This window comes from Herpailurus yagouaroundi, unplaced genomic scaffold (assembly GCF_014898765.1).
Source record: "Herpailurus yagouaroundi ecotype Mexico unplaced genomic scaffold, PumYag 67556, whole genome shotgun sequence".
Taxonomy (NCBI): Eukaryota; Metazoa; Chordata; class Mammalia; order Carnivora; family Felidae; genus Herpailurus; species Herpailurus yagouaroundi.
In genome coordinates, this window is record NW_024420362.1 from 3053357 (window position 1) to 3075667 (window position 22311).

The window sequence follows — 22311 nt, forward strand, 5'->3', positions numbered from 1 at the left end:
TTCTTGCAAGTCTGAGCCTTTCATCTATCACATCATATGATTAAAATAATAAAAATGTAAGGCTAATAGCTGACCCCACAATATTAAAAATTATTAAGGTAGCTATTTGAAATATGGATGTATACCAATTATCAATGGTGATTCCCATTTTATATGCATATTGTACCTTAAAATATTAGCTAATAATACTACAAAGCCACCTCAAACCAAGCATTCAGAACATGAAGAAAACTTTTTGAATTTTCTCAGCAATAATTAGAATCACGTGATACTCAGGGCACCTGGATGGCTCAGTCTGTTAAGCATTGGACTCCTGATTTCTGCTCAGGTCTTCATCTCAGGGTTGTGAGTTCAAGCCCCACACTGTGCATGGAAACTATTTTTTAAAAAAAAATCCAGCACTTTAGTGAAATTTTGTAAACTTAATGGCACGTGTTTAGAAGCCTCTTTTTGTGTGCTCACTTCCGCAGCACATATACTAGAAGCCTCTTTTGGGGTGTCTGGGTGCCTCAGTCAGTTGAGCATCCAACCCTTGGTTTCAGCTCAGGCTGTGATCTCACAGTTTGTGAGTTAGAGCCCCACATGGGGCTCTGTGCTTGCAGCTTGGAGCCTGCTTGGGATTCTCTTTCTCCCTCTCTATCTGCCCATCCACCACTCAGGCTGTGTCTGTGTCTCTCAAACAAATAAATAAACTTAAAAAAAAAGCCTCTTTTGAACTTTTTATTTCATTACAGCAAAAGACAAAGGTCCACTGATATTGTGGAAACTCTTAGTAGAAGCAGCTGAAATACATGCAAAACAACATGGCATTAAACTAAAACACATTCCTTTGTCAACAAATACCATCAGAAGACCCGTAGAAATCATTGCTTAAAATATGTCCATCAACTGATGAATGGATAAAGAAATTGTGGTTTATATACACAATGGAATACCATGTGGCAATGAGAAAGAATGAAATATGGCCTTTTGTAGCAACGTGGATGGAACTGGAGAGTGTGATGCTAAGTGAAATAAGTCATACAGAGAAAGACAGATACCATATGTTTTCACTCTTATGTGGCTCCTGAGAAACTTACCAGAAGACCACGGGGGAGGGGAAGGAAAAAAAAAAAAGGTTACAGAGGGAGAGAGCCGAAACATAAGAGACTCTTAAAAACTGAGAATAAACTGAGGGTTGATGGGGGGTGGGAGGGAGGGTGGGTGATGGGTATTGAGGAGGGCACCTGTTGGGATGAGCACTGGGTGTTATATGGAAACCAATTTGACAATAAGTTTCATATTTAAAAAAATATATACTAAAACAAGTATATATGTTTTATATATAAAGCATATATAAATCATATATATAAAACATATATAAAAAAATATGTTTATATATGTTTTATATATATACAAGTATATATTTGTATACATTATGTATATTATATATATTATATATTTACATATATAAAAATATTATATATTTATATACAAGTATATATATTTTATGTAAAACATTTATATAGAACATATATAAATCATATATATAAAACATATAAACTGTGGGAGTTTTATTGCAGACTTGAATGAAAATACAGTTTAAAAAAACAACTCAACTTATATTATTTTGCTATATTGTTTCAATAATGAAATATAGAAACTACTTTTCTTTGAGTCACTAATGCAACAATCTAAAATATAAAAACATTACCAATGTAACTGATTTACTTAACAAAAAGATGTTTTATGAAAAAACTGTAAGTGGAAAAGATTCCTAAGTAAGGTTATCCCACATGTAAAATTTAAGCCATTGCAAAAGGAATTGAAACCAAAGTACACAAAGTGCTAAAGAGTCAAGAATGTAGTTCTTTTTAATAAAAGCAAGATATTTCAAATAGTGTAGAATATGATATCTTGAAATGAAATAGGAAGTGGGCATGAAAACATTGTACCTCACAGATATTTCTGGTTATCTCAAGACAAAATACTTAAAAACTGCTGAAATTTAGCATGATTTAGGCATTTTTCATTCACAAAAATACTAGTAATCCCTCGAAAGTTTAACAATTAGTAAGAAAGTAACTGCTTTTCAAATAAACTTCATTAAAAACACACTGGCAGACCCAACTTCCCTGTCAGTCTCCTTCACCCTTTAATGACTCACCTCTTTCCCCTTCTTCCTGGCATCAGAAGCAATGTCTAACAGCAGACATGAGTAGACACACATGGGGGTGAGGGTCTACACATTAAGGATGTGGAAGGAAAAATGCAGAGTCCATGTCCCTTATGACATCAGTTGAAGCCCATTTATTAAAGCCCATTTGGCCCATGTATTTAAATATATAAAAATGCAACACTCCAATTAGTTGCAAGAACAACTGACTATCATGAAGGAAGATGGAAATTTACTAGCCATGGTTCAGGAGAAAACATTTGCTTGATTCCTGGATTGGACTGAGAAAAGTTAATACTATGATTAATAAGTGTTGCTAATGATGTTCTTGTTCCACTTGGACCTACATATCTCTGTCAGATTTATGTTTCAACTATAATAGACATTAAACCAAATATCCAAATGAAATGAACTTGGAACTAAACCTTCTAATTATTATGGTTTTAAACAAGACATAAAAAATAATGACACAGTGACATTGTACTCACTAAAAAGTTAATCATAACAGCAAAGGCTTTTTGTGCCATTAATAGATAAATTCATTTTACATCATTTTAAAATCTTATTCATTTCAGGGTGCCTGGGTGGCTCAGTTGCTTAAGCATCCGACTCTTGATATCAGCTCAGGTCATGATCACACGGTTCATTAGATCAAGCCCTGCACTGGACTCCACGCTGAGTGTGGAGCCTGCTTGGGATTCTTTTCACCCTCTCTTCCCTCTCCCCTGGTCACACTCTCTCTCTGTGTCAAAATAAATAAATAACCTTAAAAAATCTTGTTCATTTCATGTTTTTCTCATTCTTTATTCTGTCTGTATTTTATATGCCTGTTACACACACACACAAACACACACATACACACACACACACATATACACACACGTATGTATGTATAAAATTTTTAAATAAAATAGATTAAGGTTACTTGCTCAAACATACATTTTTTTTCCTAACAGGATAGTAAGTCAAAACATTTAGAGACACTACACTAGTGCAGAGGTTGACAAACTTTTTCTATAAAGGACTAGACAGTAAGTATTTTAGGTTTTGTGGGTCACAGGGTCTCTGTCTCTGTCACAACTGTTCAACTCTGCAGTTGTGACACAAAAGGAGCCATCAATGATATATAAACTAATGGTTATGGCAGCATTCAAAAATATTTTATGTACACTGAATTTCACATAATTTTCATGTACCCTGAAACAGTCTTTTGGGTTTTTTTCCAACCATTTAAAAATATGAAAACTATTCTTAACTTTTGAGCCATACAAAATAAAATCCTAGAGGCAGAGATAGTGTATTTGTCATCTTTATGTTCCCCTGGACCTAACAAAGTATCTGGCATTCAGTGAAGAGTTGTCAAATAAACTTCTCCATTTATGAAAAGACAGAAATCTGTCTTAGCTTTTTATTTTTCACAATTACACCTTATGACCTGCTATATCACCCTTATCAGAACATAAGCTTCTTGATGATAATAGTTGCCCTTCATTTCTTCTCTGCTCTTTTTCCTCAGAGCTTAGAACAGTACCTGGCATATAGAAGGCATTGCACCTTGATAAACTAAATTGTTCAAACTTTGAGAATGCTTTAATGCCAAAAATGAAAGACTGAAAATTCATAAGTGACACTGGGCTTCATAGTATATTCATGTCTTCCCTATATCCTGAGTCCCTGCACTGGCTTAAATGCTCACAGTAGCCTATTTCCAGCTGTCCTACTACCATGGAAATCATTTTCTTTTTTTTTTTACTTTCCTCTCTCCCTGACTAAACTCTGAACTCTATGGAGGCAATGGAGGTACTGCATTCATCTTTGTATCTCTAGCATGCAGCAACATGGCACACTGCACATATAAAAAAAAATGGTTATGGTGGGGCGCCTAGGTGGCTCAGTCAGTTGTGTCTGACTTTGGCTCAGGTCATAATCCCACAGTTTGTGGGTTCAAGCCCTGTGTTGGGCACTGTGCTGACAGCTCAGAGCCTGGAGCCTGCTTTGGATTTTGTTTCCTTCTCTCTCTCTGCCCTCCTCCACTCACACTCTGTCACTCTCTCTCTCTCTCCTCTAAAAATTGAATTAAAAAAAAATTAAAAAAAATTTAAAAGAGATTACAGGCAAATTTCCATCATCAGTAAGAAGTAATCCATCCCAAACTAGTTTTACCTACCAACCAATATACTTCTGTGTTGCCTTCTATTTCCACTGAGTATATGTTCAAGGAAAACATGTTAATTTTATATTTAGCTTAAATGAAACATTATTAAAGACAGATGCTACAAAATGCCATTTTTTTTACATTTTTATGTGCTTAAATTTAACTTCCAACTCAGCCACTTACTAGCTTAGGCAAGTTACAGAACTAATCTGTTTAGACTCTCACTAAGCTTCAATTTCTTTTTGTGAAAATGGAGTAAAACTATGTTGCCTGCTTTGTGACATTTTCATAAGGATCCACTGAAATAATACATGTAAACTGTTTAGTTACATGCCTGGCCAGTAAGTGCACAGTAAATGAAAGCTATGATAAATCACAAAACAACTTCTTCAGTGTAAACTGATTATGGTCAAACTAAAGATAATATAGAAAATATATAATGTTCACTGTACAAGTAGACTTCTCTCAAAGAGATACAATCCTTAAAAATATGTATTTATCTTTTGGTTACTTTTAATCAAATCATATTTATCTGTTTTTCTGAAATTCCCAAGGAAAGAAAAATTCCCATTGGGGAAAATGTGGCTCTCTGTTGTACCTCTCTTTAAATCACACTTATGAGTCCACAAGCAAATCTTAAAAAAAAAAAAAAACATAATGCATTTAACCAGGATAGTGGTAATTTTCCCATCAAACATTAGAATATTCAAACCACAAAATGGAAATGTTGTAGCAAGTTTTACAACATTGTAAACATGGTACAGAAAGTGAAGAGTTTAGAAACTACCAAGAATCATTTTTGCCTAGGGCTACAGTTACAAAAAAAGGCAGGTGCATGTCTGAAAAAGAGCAAGAAAATGGGGAGAGTAGTATAGAAAGATGTCAAAGAGGGTGGGGATCAGATCATATGGGGCCTTATACACTATTATAAGTGTAATGGCTTTGGTACACTGAGTGAAATGGGGAGCCATGGTAGAGATTTGATAAGCCAAATGACATGATCCTGTTCAGGTTTTAAATGGATACTGTTTCTGTGTTGAGAATATACTGTAGAGGGTGATAGTGAAGTACAGAGACCAATTAAGAGTTGTAGTTCTAGTAGTCCTACCACTCTCATCGCAGCCCAGGTGAGATTTCAACTAGTGTGGGACCAGTGAAGGTGGTAAGAAATGGTCAGCTATTGCAAGTACCTTACACTGAAGGTAGAGTTAATGTGTTACATAATGAATTGAATGTGAGAAAAATATTCAAAAACAATTCCAAAGATTTTTGCCTGAGTAACTGGACAGATGGATATACCATCAACTGAGAAGGGGAAGACACTGGAAGGAGAGCAGTTTTGGAGGGGAATATCAGCAGTTCAGCTTTAAATATATTAGTTTTGAGATGTCTATTGACCATCCAAGGTGAGATGTTGATTTTGAAGTTTTATATATGAGTCTAGAGTTCAGATATGAGAACTAAACTATAGGTAAATTTAAGAATTGTGAGCACACAATGGGATTTAAAAGCACAGTACTGGTTGTAATTACCAAAGAAGGTAGAAAAGAGTGGGGAAGAGAGGGGAAGAGAAAAAAAGTGTAGAAAGAGAGGGGAAGATGTCCAAGGACTGATCCCTGGGCTTCTCCTCCATTTAAAGGTTGAGAACATGAAAAGGAATCAGCAAAGAAGATTGAAAAGAAGTACCTAAAGAAGCAGGAGGAAAACTAAATCAATGTTGGGGGTGAAGGAGGGGGAAGCATTTCAAAGTGGAGAGAATGATCAACTGTATCAAATGTTACTAATAAATCAATTAAGATGAGACCTTAGAACTGATCATGGGATTCATTAGCATGAAGATCTTTGGTGACACTGATAAGAGTAGTTTTCATGGAATGGTGGAATGGAAGCCCAGCTGTGAATGAGTTCAGGAGAGAAATTAGAAGTAGTAAATATAACCCAAATTACAGGGAGGTGTTTTGCTTCAAAAGAGAGTAAAAACTGAACAGTAGCTGGAAAGGGAGATAAGGTCAAGATAAGGTTTGCTAAATGAGACAGCATGTTTGCAATAGTACTGGGAATGTTACAAGAAAGGAGAAAATTACTGGAGGGGTGTCAGGTTGGCTCAGTTGGTTAAGGGTCTGACTGGATTTCAGTTCAGGTCATGATCTCATGGTTCGTGAGCTTGAGCCCCACATCAGGCACCACACTGAAAGTGTGAAGCCTTCTCGGAATTCTTTCTCCCTCTCCCACTTGCATGTGCACTCTCTCTCTCTAAATAAATAAACATTTTTTTAAAAAAAAGGGAACAGTGTCCTTGACTAGGTCAAAAGGAATGTAACCTTCTACATGAAGAGAAGAATAATGACCTGAAAAGTTGATCTATGGTGACAGGTAGTAAGAAACTATGTGAGTGCAGACACTTAAAGTTAGGTAGATGTAGTAGTGCTAGGAATCTGTGGAAGCTCTCTTCTGATTGCTTCAATTTACTCAGTAAATTAAACAGCAAGGTCATCAGTAGAGAATAAAGATGGGAATACTTCTGAAGATTGAACAGCAAGTAAAAGTGTAAAATGGAAATCTAGCAGCACAGTTGAGGGAATGGGGTAGAGACATATAAAATGACTCTCTGAAAACATAAAGGCTTATTTGGAGCTTTAGAAAAGGAATTGGTTTTGGAATCATTAATAGGAATTAATAGGGATTACTACTGGATTAGAATGGTCAAAACCTGAAGGACAGGAAGAGGACCAGTTTAGGAAACTGTTTTCATAGCTCACAAGAAACAATTACAGAGGGATATTGTCTAAACTAGGGCAACAACAGCTGAAGAATAACAGAGGAAATATGTTAAGAGTGACTACAAAAGCAGAACAATGGGATTTGGCAAGCAATTAGAAGTGACTGAGAAAACAAAGACAATTAAAGATGGCTATAAATGTTGAGCTTAAGTGAAGTGGAGTATAGCAATGCCACGGGAAAACTTGAAGAACTATTTCAATACTGCAAAAATTAGTAACCGATTGGTAAGCAAATTAAAGTAGTAATTATCATTAGAGTGAAGTATGAGTGAAAAAAAGAAAGAAGATTTTAAAAGATTAAAAGTTTCAATAGTGTCACGAACGTTTCTGTTGTTGCTGTCCTCATTGTTTGCGTTATATAAGATAAAACAACCAAGTGCTAAAATGATGGGCAGTCTAGGTAATTGGGAAATATTGGCAAATAAAGACAGAACAGAGCTTTATTTGTTAACGGAAGAGAATGAAACAAAACATTTATAAAACTATCTATACAGAAAGCTTACATTCCAGGCACTATTATGGTAATATCATCCCCTTTAAACCTAAAAATAAATTTTCGAGAAGTTATATAAACTTTGCAGTGTAGTGCAATAAATGGCAGAGCCAAATTCAAACCCAAGTCAGATAACCCCAAAGTCTAAGATTTTAACCACTACACAATTTATGCTCTGTAAAATTATGGACCTGGGAAAGGTAATACAGGTTGTTTAGCGTCCAAGGAGAATTTCAGATTTTAAGATCTTGGAGGTAGAAACATTTAAAAGAAAACACAATCCAAGGTGTATTCATGAGTGTAGTTAGCTAAATATATATACATGCAGATGTCAAAGTTTAGGAAATCAAGGAACTAAGAGCAAAAATGCATTGAAGGAGTTCCCAATACAATAGCTGAAATAACTGAAATGAATAGTAAGGGAAAAGTAAAAAGGATAGCTAAGTGCTATTACTGTCAAGGAAGGTCAGCACATAATAGACTTCACAAGACAAAGGGTCATTGAAAGGTGGTTCAAAGATAACACTAGAAGGAGAAGCAGGAAAAAGGGTGTACCACAGAGTTAGGGAAAAATGGCTGAGGGTAGCAATTCCAGGACTTTTATCAGGGGAAAAGCCAGATGCCATTTGTGGCTAGATAAGAGAAGTCAAGAGAAAGGTTTAAAGATAAAGGGAATTTGTTTGCATTCATTCAACAACATTGCACAAGTATTTATTGAAGGCCTGCTAACTCTTTTTTTTTTTTTTTCAACGTTTATTTATTTTTTTGGGACAGAGAGAGACAGAGCATGAACGGGCGAGGGGCAGAGAGAGAGGGAGACACAGAATCGGAAACAGGCTCCAGGCTCTGAGCCATCAGCCCAGAGCCCGACGCGGGGCTCGAACTCACGGACCGCGAGATCGTGACCTGGCTGAAGTCGGACGCTTAACCGACTGCGCCACCCAGGCGCCCCAAGGCCTGCTAACTCTTAAAAGGACTGGAGCAAAATAGTGAGGTTGGGAAAGAGATATTGACAAGATGTTCTATACTGAGCACAGTTGAAGAGTAGAGTTTTTAAGTGATTCTTAACCTTTCATTGTGGTATAGATAAGGGGACCTGTGAAACTCCTATGAACCCTAACTCCACATCAATAAATATCCACAAAATCTTAACAATATTAAGTGGGATACAATTATAAATGAATGAATGATGAATCAGAATCTCCAGCATTCCTCTGGTCAAGCAAAATAATGTCCTATGTCCCAAATTCTCCCCTCACCAACCTGCTACCATAAACTTCTGAATACTCAAAGTATTATCTTATTATCTAACACAAGAAATAATCTAGTCTGCAAGCTATAAAATATAAGTAACATGCTAAAAATGTAGGTTATATGACTGCTAATAGAACAAACTTGGAGGAATTAATACATCTATATCTTCCACTGTTTTTTTTTTAACTTTTAATTTAAATTTCAGTTAGTTAACATATAGTGTAATATTAGTTTAAGGTGTACAATATAATGATTCAACACATCCATACATCACCCAGTGCCCATCACAAAAAGCGCAATCCTTAATCCCCATCACCTATTTAACCCATTCCCTATATCAACCTCCCTCTGAAAACCATCAGTTTCTTTTCTTTTTTTTTTTTTTTTTAATTTTTTTTTTCAACGTTTATTTATTTTTGCGACAGAGAGAGGCAGAGCATGAACGGGGGAGGGGCAGAGAGAGAGGGAGACACAGAATCGGAAACAGGCTCCAGGCTCTGAGCCATCAGCCCAGAGCCCGACGCGGGGCTCGAACTCACGGACCTCGAGATCGTGACCTGGCTGAAGTCGGACGCTTAACCGACTGCGCCACCCAGGTGCCCCCATCAGTTTCTTTTCTATAGTTAAGAGTCTCTTTATTGCCTTGCCACATTCTTTTTTATTCCCTCCACTTATGTTTTCTTTCCTAAAATTCACGAGTGAAATCATATGATATTTGTCCTTACCTGACTTATTTCACTTAGCATAATACTCTCTACTTCCATCCATGTCCTTGCAAATGGCAAAATTTCATTCTTTTATATGGCTGAGTAAGAGTCCATATATATATGTATGTGTATATGTATGTATATATACATACATACAAAACACAAACTTATACATTCATCAATCAATTCACAAAAGGGAAGTTTCCATACCTAGCTGTTGTAGATAATGCTGCGACAAAAATCAGACTCCATATAACCCTTTTAATTACTAGTTTTGTATGCTTTGAATAAATAATTAGTAGTGCACTGGCTGGATCATAGAGGATTACTATTTTTTTCTTTTATTTTTTTAATGTGAAAATTATTGTCAAATTGGTTTCCATACAAACCACAGTGCTCATCCCAACAGGAGCCCTCCTCAATACATATCATCCACTTTCCCTTCCTCCCCACCCCCCATCAACCCTAAGTTTATTCTCAGTTTTTAAGAGTCCCTTATGATTTGGCTCCCTCCCTCTCCAACCCCTTTTTTTTTGTTTCCTTCCCCTCCCCCATGGTCTTCTGGTAAGTTTCTCAGGAGCAACTTAAGAGTGAAAACATATGGTATCTGTCTTTCTCTGTATGACTTATTTCATTTAGCATAACACTCTCCAGTTCCATCCACGTTGCTACAAAAGGCCATATTTCCTTCCTTCTCATTGCCATGTAGTATTCCATTGTGTATATAAACCACAACTTCTTTCTCCATTCATCCGTTGATGGACCTTTAGGCTCTCTCCATAATTTGGCTATTGGTGAAAGTGCTGCTATAAACATTCGGGTACAAGTGCCCCTATGCATCAGCACTCCTGTATCCCTTGGGTAAATTCCTAGCAGGGCTATTCCTGGGTCATAAGGTAGATCTATGCTTAATTTTTTGGTGAACGTCCACACTGTTTTCCAGAGTGGCTGTACCAGTTTGCATCCCCACCAACAGTGCAAGACGGTTCCCGTTTCTCCACATCCTTGCCAGCATCTATAGTCTCCTGATTTGTTCATTTTAGCCACTCTGACTGGCGTGAGGTGATATCTGAGTGTGGTTTTGATTTGTATTTCCCTGATGAGGAGCGACGTTGAGCATCTTTTCATGTGCCTGGTGGCCATCTGGATGTCTTCTTTATAGAATTGTCTATTCGTGTCTTCTGCCCATTTCTTCACTGGGTTATTTGTTTTTCGGGTGTGGAGTTTGGTGAGCTCTTTATAGATTTTGGATACTAGCCCTTTGTCCCATATGTCATTTGCAAATATCTTTTCCCATTCTGTTGGTTGCCTTTTAGTTTTGTTGGTTGTTTCCTTTGCTGTGCAGAAGCTTTTTATCTTCATAAGGTCCCAGTAATTCACTTTTGCTTTTAATTGCCTTGCCTTTGGGGATGTGTCGAGTAAGAGATTGCTACGGCTGAGGTCAGAGAGGTCTTTTCCTGCTTTCTCCTCTAAGGTTTTGATGGTTTCCTGTCTCACATTCAGGTCCTTTATCCATTTTGAGTTTATTTTTGTGAATGGTGTGAGAAAGTGGTCTAGTTTCAACCTTCTGCATGTTGCTGTCCAGTTCTCCCAGCACCATTTGTTAAAGAGATGGTCTTTTTTCCATTGGCTGTTCTTTCCTGCTTTGTCAGAGATTAGTTGGCCATACGTTTGTGGGTCTAGTTCTGGGGTTTCTATTCTATTCCATTGGTCTATGTGTCTGTTTTTGTGCCAATTCCATGCTGTCTTGATGATTACAGCTTTGGAGTAGAGGCTAAAGTCTGGGATTGTGATACCTCTCGCTTTGGTCTTCTTCTTCAATATTACTTTGGCTATTTGGGGCCTTTTGTGGTTCCATACAAATTTTAGGAGTACTTGTTCTAGTTTCAAGAAGAATGCTGGTGCAATTTTGACTGGGATTGCATTGAATGTGTAGATAGCTTTGGGCAGTATTGACATTTTAACAATATTTATTCTTCCAATCCATGAGCACAGAATGTTTTTCCATTTCTTTATATCTTCTTCAATTTCCTTCATAAGCTTTCTATAGTTTTCAGCTTACAGATCTTTTACATCTTTGGTTGGGCTTATTCCTAGGTATTTTATGCTTCTTGGTGCAATTGTGAATGGGATCAGTTTCTTTATTTGTCTTTCTGTTGTTTCGTTATTAGTATATAAGAATGCAACTGACTTCTGTACATTGATTTTGTATGCTGGGACTTTGCTGAATTCATGTATCAGTTCAAGTAGACTTTTGGTGGAGCCTATCGGATTTTCCATGTATAATGTCATGTCATCTGCAAAAAGTGAAAGCCTGACTTCATCTTTGCCCATTTTGATTCCTTGGATTTCCTTTTGTTGTCTGATTGCTGATGCTAGAACTTCCAACACTATGTTAAACAACAGCAGTGAGAGTGGACATCCCTGTCGTGTTCCTGATCTCAGGGGGAAAGCTCTCAGTTTCTCCCCATTGAGGATCATATTAGCTGTGGGCTTTGATGATGTTTCAGTATGTTCCTTCCATCCTGCCTTTTTCGAGGGTTTTTATTAAGAAAGGATGCTGAATTTTGTTAAATTCTTTTTATGCATCAATTGACAGGATCATATGCTTCTTATCTTTTCTTTTATTAAGTGATGTATCACATTGAATGATTTGCGAATGTTGAACCACCCCTGAAGCCCAGGAATGAATCCCACTTGATCATGGTGAATAATTCTTTTTATATGCTGTTGAATTAGATTGGCTAGTATCTTATTGAGAATTTTTGCATCCATATTCATCAGGGATATTGGCCTGTAGTTCTCTTTTCTTGTAGGGTCTATCTCTGGTTTGGGAATCAAAGTAATGCTGGCTTCATAGAATGAGTCTGGAAGTTTTCCTTCCCTTTCTATTTTTTTGGAAAAGCTTGCGAAGGATAGGTATTATCTCTGCTTTAAATGTCTGGTAGAATTCCCCAGGGAAGCCCTCTGGTCCTGGATTCTTATTTGTTGGGAGATTTTTGAAAACTGATTCAATTTCTTTGCTGCTTATGGGTCTGTTCAAGTTTTCTATTTCTTCCTGTTTGAGTTTTGGAACTGTGTGGGAGCTTAGGAATTTGTCCATTTCTTCCAGGTTGTCCATTTTGTTGGCATATAGTTTTTCATAGTATTCCTTGATATTGCTTGTATTTCCGAGGGATTGGTTGTAATAATTCCATTTTCATTCACGATTTTATCTGAGTCCTCTCCCTTTTATTTTTGAGAAGCCTGGATAGAGGTATATCAATTTTGTATATTTTTTCAAAAAACCAACTCTTGGTTTCATTGATCTACTCTACAGGTTTTTTAGATTCTCTATTGTTTATTTCTGCTCTGCTCTTTATTGTTTCTCTTCTGCTACTGGGTTTGGGGTGTCTTTGCTGTTCTGCTTCTATTTCCTTTAGGTGTCCTGTTAGATTTTATATTTGGGATTTTTCTTTTTTCTTGAGATAGGCCTGGATTGCAATGTATTTTCCTCTCAGGACTGCCTTTGCTGCATCCCAAAGCATTTGGATTGTTTTATTTTCATTTTCATTGGTTTCCGTATATATTTTTTTAAATTTCTTCTCTAATTGCCTGGTTAACCCATTCATTCTTTAGTAGGGTGTTCTTTAACCTCCATGCTTTTGGACCATTTCCAGACTTTTTCCTATGGTTGATTTCAAGCTTCATAGCATTGTGGTATGAAAGTATGCATGGTATGATCTCAATTCTTTTGTATTTATTGAGGGCTGTTTTGTGACCCAGTATGTGATCTATTTTGGAGAATGTTCCATGTGCACTCGAGAAGAAAGTATATTCTGTCGCTTTGGGATGCAGAGTTCTAAATATATCTGTCAAGTCCATCTGATCCAATGTATCATTCAGGGCCCTTGTTTCTTTATTGATCCTGTGTCTAGATGATCTATCCATTGTTACAAGTGGAGTATTAAAGTCCCCTGCAATGACCACATTCTAATCAATAAGGTTTCTGATTGTTTTATATATTTGGGGTCTTTCAGATTCAGTGCATAGACATTTATAGTTGTTAGCTCTACCTGATGGATAGACCCTGTAATCATTATGTAATGCCCTTCTTCATCTCTTGTTATAGCCTTTAATTTAAAGTCTAGTTTGTCTGATATAAGTATGGCTACTCCAGCTGTCTTTTGACTTCCAGTATCATGATAGATAGTTCTCCATCCCCTCACTTTCAATCTGAAGGTGTCCTCAGGTCTAAAATTAGTTTCTTGTAGACAGAAAATAGATGGGTCTTCTTTCATTATCCATTCCGATACCCTATGTCTTTTCTTTGGAGCATTTAGTCCACTTACATTCAGTGTTATTATTGAATGATATGTGTTTAGAGTCATTGTAATGTGTGTAGGTTTCATGCTTGCAGTGATGTCTCTGGTACTTTGTGGTCCTTGCAACATTTCACTCACAGAATCCTCCTTAGGATCTCTTGTAGGGCTGGTGTAGTGGTGATGAGTTCCTTCAGTTTTTGTTTGGGAAAACCTTTATCTCTCCTTCTATTCTGAATGAGAGGCTTGCTGGATAAAGGACTCTAGGCTGCATATTTTTTTGTTCATCACATTAAAGATTTCCTGCCATTCCTTTCTGGCCTGCCAAGTTTCAGTAGATTGTTCTGCCACTAGTCTTATCGGTCTCCTTTTATATGTTAGAGCATGTTTATCCCTAACTGCTTTCAGAATTCTCTCTTTATCCTTGTATTTTGCCAGTTTCACTATGATATGTCATGTAGAAATCAATTCAAGTTACGTCTCAAGGGAGTCCTCTGTGCCTCTTGGATTTCAATGCCTCTTTCCTTCCCCAGATCAGGGAAGTTTTCAGCTATGATTTGTTCAAGTACACCTTCAGCCCCTTTCTCTCTCTCTTCTTCTTCTGCAATTCCTATGATATGGATATTGTTCTGTTTGATTGCATCACTTAGTCTCTAATTCTCCCTTCATACTCCTGGATTTTTTATCTTTTTCTCAGCTTCCTCTTTTTCCATAATTTTATCTTCTAATTCACCTATTCTCTCCTCTGCCTCTTCAATCTGAGCTGTGGTCGCCTCCATTTTATTTTGCACCTCATTTATAGCTTTTGTAGCTCCTCATGACTATTTCTTAGTCTCTTGATCTCTAGCAATAGATTCTCTTCTGTCCTCTATACTTTTTTCAAGCCCAGCGATTAATTTTATGACTACGATTCTAAATTCTTGTTCTGTTTTATTGCTTAAATCATTTTTGATCAATTAGTTAGGTGTCTCTGCTTCCTGGAGTTTCTCTTGAGGAGAATTCTTCCAAACTCTCCTTTTGGGTAGTCTCTGTGGTGGCTCCAAACTTCAGGGCACTTTCTATGTGCTGTCTGGAGTAACTTGTGTTGGTGGGCAGGGCCACAGTCAGACACTCTGTCTGCCCGCAGCCCACTGCTGGCACCACAGTCAGACTGGTGTGTACCTCTCCCAGGGGCAGGACTCACTGTGGAGTGGTGTGGCCCCTGTCTGGGCTACTTGCACACTGCCACACTTGTGGTTCTGCTTCTATGGGATATGGCCAAGGGCAAATTAGCCTGGGTGGATATGCAAGGTTCACAGGGGCTGGAGGGGCAGGCTTATCTAGCTTTGCTGTCAGTGGTCCCCTGCAGGAGGGGCCCTGCAGCACCAGGACATAGGCGGACCCATTGGAGGGATGGATCCACAGAAGCAACAGTGTTGGGCGTTTGTGCGGTGCATCCAAGTTCGGTGACCGGAACTGGTTTCCTTTGGAATTTTGGCCAGGAGATGGGAGAGGGAGACGGCGCTTGCCAGCGCCTTTGTTCCCCCACAGAGCTCTGTCCTTCCAGGGCTCAACAACTCTCCCTCCGGCATCCTCTCGCCCTCCCTGTTCTCCAGGAGTAGAGCTGTTGAGTTTTAACATTCCAAATGTTAAGTCCCTCTGGCTGTCAGAACTCACGGAGTCTGGCCCCTCCGCTTTTGCAAGCCAGACTTCAAGGGCTCTGCCTTGACCAGCGGGCTGCCCCTCCACCTCCCAGCTCCTTCCCGCCAGTCCCTGTAGCATGCACTGCCTCTCTGCCCTTCCTACCCTCTTCCGTGATCCTCTTGTCTACGCTTGGCTCTGGAGAGTCCATTGTGCTAGTCCTCTGGCGCTTTTCTGTGTTATTTAGGCAGATGTGGGTGGAATCTAAGCGATCAGCAGGACGAGGTGAGTCCAGAGTCCTCCTATGTCACCATCTTCCTAATCACTTGAGTACTTCTATTTTTAACTTTCTGAGGGACCTTCATACTTTTCCACAATGACTGCATCATTTTGCTTTCCCACCAAAAGTATAGAGGGGTTTCATATTCTCTACATCTTCTCCAACTGCTGTTTCTTCTACTGTTAATTTTAGCCATCTAACAGGTATAAGGTGATATTTCAATGTAGTTTTGATTTGCAAATCCCTGATGATCAGTGATGTTGAGCATCTTTTCATGTGTCTTTTGGCCATGTGGATATCTTCATGGAAAATTATTCATTTCTTCTATCCATTTTTTTTAATTGGATTATTAGTCTTTTGGGTGATGAGTTTTCTAAATTCTTCATATACTGTGGATAGTAACCCTTTATCAGTTAACTCATTTATAAATATCTTCTCCAATTCCATAGGCTGCCTTTTAGTTTTCTTGATTGTTTCCTTTGCTGTGCAGAAGCTTTTTCATGTAGTCCCAAAAGTTTATTTTTGTTTTTGTTTCCCTTGCCTCAGGAGATATATCTAGAAAGAATTTGCTGTGACTGATGTCAAAGTTACTGCCTATGTTCTCTTCTATGATTTTTATGGTTTTGGGTCTTATACTTAGGTCTTTAATCTACTTTTAATTTATTTTTGTGTATGGTGTAAGAAAGAGTTCCAATTTGGGGCACCTGGGTGGCTCAGTTGGTTAAGTGTCCAACCTCGGCTCAGGTCATAATCTCACAGTTCGTGAGTTCAAGCCCCACATCAGGCTCTGTGCTAATAGCTCAAAGCCTGGACCCTGCTTCAGATTCTGTGTCTCCCTCTCTCTCTGCCCCTCCCATGCTCATGCTCTGTGTCTCTCTGTCTCAAAAATAAACAAATATTAAGAAAAATTTTTTTAGTAATTAAAAAAAAAAAAAGAAAGAGTTCCAGTTTCTTTCTTTTGCATGTTGCTGTCCAATTTTCCAAATACCATTTGTTGATGAAATGGTCTTTTTCCCACTGGATATTCTTTCCTGCTTTGTCAAGATTAATTGACCATATAGTTGTGGGTTCATTTCTGTGTTTTCTATTCTCCTCTTTGATCTATGTGTCTCTTTTTGTGTCAGCACACTGTTGGAATTACTACAGCTTTGAAATATAATGTGAAGTCCAGGATTTTGATGCCATCAGCTTTCCTTTTCTTTATCAAGGTTGCCTTGACTATTCTGGGTCTTTTGTGGTTCCATATTCTTCCTTACCAGTTTGGATATACTCTATGTACAACTGTTAGTTTTCTGATTTCTGTGCCTAGGACTTTCAGTACTATGTTGAATAAAAGTGGTGAGAATGGACATCCCTGTCATGACTGTAGAGGAAACATTAATTTTATCCCCATTTAGGATTATATCACCTGTGGGTTTTTTATAGATGGGCTTTATTATGCTCAGGTATTTTCCCTCTAAACTTACTTTGTTAAGTGTTTTTATCATGAATGGATGTTGTACTTTGTCAAATGCTTTTTCTGCATCTCTTGGAAGGATCATATGTTTCTTATACATTCTTTTATTAATGTGGTGTACACTTTAATTGATTTGCAAATATTGAGCCACCCTTGCAGCCTAGGAAATAAATGCCACTTGAGGAATGTTTCTTTTAATGTACTGTTGGATTTGGTTTGCTAATATTTTATTGAGAATTACTGCATCCGTGTTCATAAGGGATATTGGCACTGTAGTTTCTCTCTCTCTCTCTCTTTTGTGTGTGTGTGTGTGTGTGTGTGTGTGTGTGTGTGGTGTCTTTATCTAGTTTTGGAATCAGGGTAATGCTCACCTCACAGGATGAATTTAGAAGTTTTCCTTCCCTTTCTATTTTTATCTTCTTTTGTCTTGCTTTAAAAATTTTTTTTCTTTATATTTTGCCAATTTAAATACAATATGTCTTGGTGCTGGTCTGCTTTTGTTTGAGAAGAACAGGTATTAACTCTTCTTAAATATCTGGTAGAATTTGCCCATGAAGTCATCTGGTCCTGGACTGCTGTGTCCTGGGAGATTTTTGATTCCTGATTCAATGTCTTTGCTGGTTATTGGTCTGTTTAAGTTTTTTATTTCTTCTTATTTTAGTTTTGGTAGTTTATATGTTTGTAGGAATTGATCCATTTTTCCAGATTGTCCAATTTGAGGGCAAATAGTTTCTCATAACATTCTCTTATAATTGCATTTCTGTCGTGTTAGCTGTTATTTCTCCTATCCCCTTTGTGATTTTATTATTTGGGTCATTTATCTTTAATCTTTGATATGTTTGGCTAGAGGTTTATCAATTTTATTAATTTTGTTCAAAGAACTATGTCCTGGATTCATTGATCTGTTCTATTGTTTTTTTTATCTTTCTATATCATTAATTTCTGCTCTGAAGTTTATCATTTCCTTAATTCTGCTGGCTTTAGGCTTCTTTTGTTGTTCTTTCTAGATCCTTTAGTGTAAGGTTAGGTTGTCTGAATTTTTTCTTGCTTTTTGAGGTAGGCCTGTATTGCTATATACATCCCTCATATGACCACATTTGCTGCATCTCAAAGCTTTGGACTGTTCTTATTTTCATTTGTTTCCATGCATTATTTTCATTTGTTTCCATGTATTTTTTTTATTACTTACTTGATTTCCTGATTGACCCATTCATTCTTTAGTAGCATGTTGTTTAACCCCCATGTATTTGTTGTCTTTCCCTATTTTTTCTTGTTGGTGACTTCTAGTTTCATAGCATTGTGGTCAGAAAAGGTGCATGGTATGACTTCAAAATTTTGTATTTGCTGAGCCGTGTTTTGTTACCAAACATGTAATCTGTTCCAAAGAATGTTCCATGTGCACTTGAAAAGAATGTGTTTTCTGCTATTTAAGAATGGAATATTCTGAATATATGTGTTAAGTCCATCTAGTCCAGTGTGTCATTCAAAGTCATTGTTTCCTTATTGATTTTCTTTAGATGATCTGTCCACTGATGTAAGTGGGGTGTTAAAGTCCCCTATAATTTTTGTATTATTATCAATGAGTTCCTTTATATTTGTTATTATTTTATAGATTTGGATGTTCCCATGTTGGTTTCATAAATACTTAAATTGTGATATCTTCTTTTTGGATTGTACCCTTTATTATTATATAGTGCCTTTCAGTATCTTTTGCTATACTTTTTGTTTAAAAGTCTATTTTGTACAATTTAAGTATTGCTACTCTTTCTTTGGAAATTGATTTGGATGATTGATGTTTTTACATCCCCTCACTTTCAATCTACATTTGTCTGTATGTCTAAAATGAGTGTCTTGTAGGCAGCATATAGATGGACTTGTGCATTTTTTTAATCCATTCTATCATTCTATGTCTTTTGATTGGAGCATTCAATCCATCTACATTCAAAGTATTATTGATAGATATATATTTATTGTCATTTTTATTTCCTCTTTTGTGATAGTTTCTGGAGATTTTTTCTGATCTTTTCTTGTCTTTCTCACGTTCATGGTTTGCAGATTTTCTTTAGTGATATATTAGGATTTTTTCTCTTTATTCATTGCATGTTTATTAATGGTTTTTGATAAATGGTTACCATTCAGTTTGTATATAACTTCTTCTGCAAATAGCACTCTATATTAAGTTGATGTTCATTCAAATTGGAACCTATTCTTTCCTCCTTTTCTCCCCACAATTTAGGTATATTTCACTATATTTTCCTTTCTGTGTGTATGAGTTCCTGAACTGATTTTTACAAAAAATATTCATTTTTATTGCTTTACTATTTCTTGCCTTTATTCTGTCACTTTTGGTCTCTCCTTTGCACTCAAAGAGTCCCCTTTAATATTTCTTGCAGGGCTGGTTTAGTGGTCACGAACACCGTTAGTTTTTGTCTGGAAAACTCTTTACCTTGCCTTCTATTCTGTACATTAGCCTTGCTTGACAGAATATTCTTGGCTGCAGATTTTTCCCATTCAGCAAGTTGAATATAGTATGCCACTCCCTTCTGGCTTACCAAGTTTCTGTTGGGAAATCAGCCGCTAGCCTTAAGGGTCTTCCCTTGTAAGTTAAGGACTTCTTTTGTCTTGCTGCTTTTAAGATCTTTTCTTTATGACTATATTTTACCAATTTAAATACACTATGTCTTGGTGTTGGCCTGCTTTTGTTGATTTTGATGGGAGTTCTCTGTGCCTCCTGGAACTGGATGTCTATTTCCATCCCAGATTAGGGAAGTTTTCAGCTATTATTTCTTCAAATAAATCTTCTGCCCCCTTATCTCTCTCTTCTTCTTGAAAATCTATAATATAAAAGTTATTCCATTTGATGGTTATTGAGTTCCCTAAGTCTAATCTTATTTTGCATAATTGTCTCCTTTGCTCAGCTTCATTACTTTCCATTACTTTGTCTTCTAGGTCATTAATTAGTTCCTCTACTTCTTCCAGACTGCTGTTCATTGCATCAGATATTTCTAATCTTGTTTATTGCACTCTTCATTTGTGATTCTTTTTTAATTCTTTTATCTCTGTAGTTAGGCTGTCACTAACGTCTTCTTTTCTCAGTCCCAGTGAGTATCCTTATGAATGTTGCTTTTAATACTCTATCAGGCATGTTACTTATATCTGTTTTGCTTAGATTTCTGGCTGAGGCCTTATCCTATTCTTTCATTTGGGATATATTCCTTTGTCTTTGCATTTTGTCTAAGTCTCTTCTTCTGTAGGAGAGAAAAGCCAATTATGACCCTACTCTTTTGTTCCTAGAGAGGTGTCTCTGTGAACACTGCCTCGCAGGGGCAATCTCAGAGAACAGCAAACAATCTCCCCAAGTGTGCCCCAGGTGTTTCAATGACATCTGTCCCTAGGTTGTTTGCCTGCCTTCTCTCAAGGCACAGGGCAATGCCCTCAGGGCTCTATCCCAGTCAAACCTGTTGACCTTTAAAACTCCAGGCTTTAAGCCTTGCTGGTTGCAAGAACTCAGGAAATTCAGCCCATCAAATTTCCTAAGTCAATGGATTTGGGGAAATGTTCTCCTTGTGCACTCCCCTGTGTGCGTCTCTCTCTCTCTCTCTCTCTCTCTCTCTCTCTCTCATTCTCTCTCTTTCTCCCTTCTACTTGACCATGGCTCCATCCCCTACTCAGCAGCTGTGATCTATCTGTTTGTCCCTTAAACCATATCTTTGCATGCACTTCCTACCTTCCTCCATGTGGCCTCTTTTCTCTCTTTAGTTGTGGAGTTTGTTTTGTCAGTCTTCAGGTCAATTTCTGAGGTATTTAGAATAATTTGGTAGTTATCTAGTTGTGTTCCTGAAATGAGCTGAGCCTAGAGTCCTCCTACTTCCTTTTTCTTCTCCTTCTCCTTCCAGGCATTATTTCCCCTCTACTGTTTTTTTCTTTGCTTGTCTGTTTGTTTTACTGTCTTCCTAACTCTATTCCATATAAACAACAAGATTCCTTGTGCTGTTTTCCGGAAAGTGAACTTTGGTCTGTTTTTCTTCACCAAAAACAGAAACACAAATTAGTTGATTGAAAAACTGATTCAATGTGCAGGAGACCACAAAATACTAGAGGACACAAATAAGACAGCCCTTGCTTTCCAGAGATCATAGTGGAAGTGATAGTGAGGTAAGGATATTTTAACTCAAGTCAAAAAACATACTTCTGAAGGGGCACCTGGGTGGTTCAGTTGGCTAGGCATCTTACTTCAGCTCAGGTCATGATCCTGTGGTCTGTGAGTTTGAGTCCCGCGTCAGGCTCCGTGTTGACAGCTCAGAACCTGGAGCCTGCTTCGGATTCTGTGTCTCCCTCTATCTCTGCCCCTCCCTCCCTCTCTCTCGCTCTCACTCTCAAAAATAAACATTTAAAAAATTTTAAAAAGCATACTTCTGAAAATAGTTCTGTTGTATCAACAAGTTTCTGGACTCTCCTTTACATGATATAAATGCAATCCATACAAACACACATACTTAAAAACCTGTAATACTCTGGGCACACACATTTTAAAATTACAACAAAAGTAAGGTACAAACTTACCATCATTTTTTCAAAAAGATCCAGTACTTCCTTTTCTGACAAATTCAACGATCGTTCATCATACAATGGCTGAGCTGCTGGAAACTCACTCATTGCAACTTGAGAATCAATAGGATGCTGAATAAAAGGTTTTTCTTTTTTGACAGTAGATTTTCTAAAACTTGTAATTCGGTCACGCTACAAAAAGAAAAAAAAAAGAAACTCTAAGAAAGAAATCCAGAATCATAAATATGAAGTACTGAAATATCAAAATAGCACTTAGTATAATACTGTCCTTTGACAAACTTATTTTAAGCAAGAATTTCTAGTTAGAGATTGCACAATTTTGAAACCTTTTAATTCAGTCTCAGAAGTCTGAGGTGTGAAAAGTAGTCCTCCAAGGTAAACCTTAGTGCCTCGTCATTTCCACTTTACACTGTAAATAGGTAAATAAAAGTCTTGCATCAAAGTTATGTAGTTGTTTGAGGGACAATAGTGGCAACTTTTGAATTATGAGAAATAAAGAAAGGAATAAAAAAGAGCCCCAATATTCACTTCTCAGGTGGGA

At 37.3% G+C, this 22311-nt stretch overlaps 1 protein-coding gene across 4 annotated transcripts in view; it reads right to left on the minus strand.

Annotated features, from left to right (window-relative positions):
- DIAPH2 (diaphanous related formin 2) overlaps positions 1 to 22311 on the minus strand; it is a 1032498-nt gene that overhangs the window by 945967 nt on the left and 64220 nt on the right. For all 4 annotated transcript variants that reach the window (XM_040467675.1, XM_040467674.1, XM_040467672.1 and 1 more), the window contains one exon: positions 21765 to 21941. In XM_040467675.1, the coding sequence (XP_040323609.1) occupies positions 21765 to 21941 (177 nt within the window). The remainder of the gene's footprint in view (positions 1 to 21764; positions 21942 to 22311) is intronic.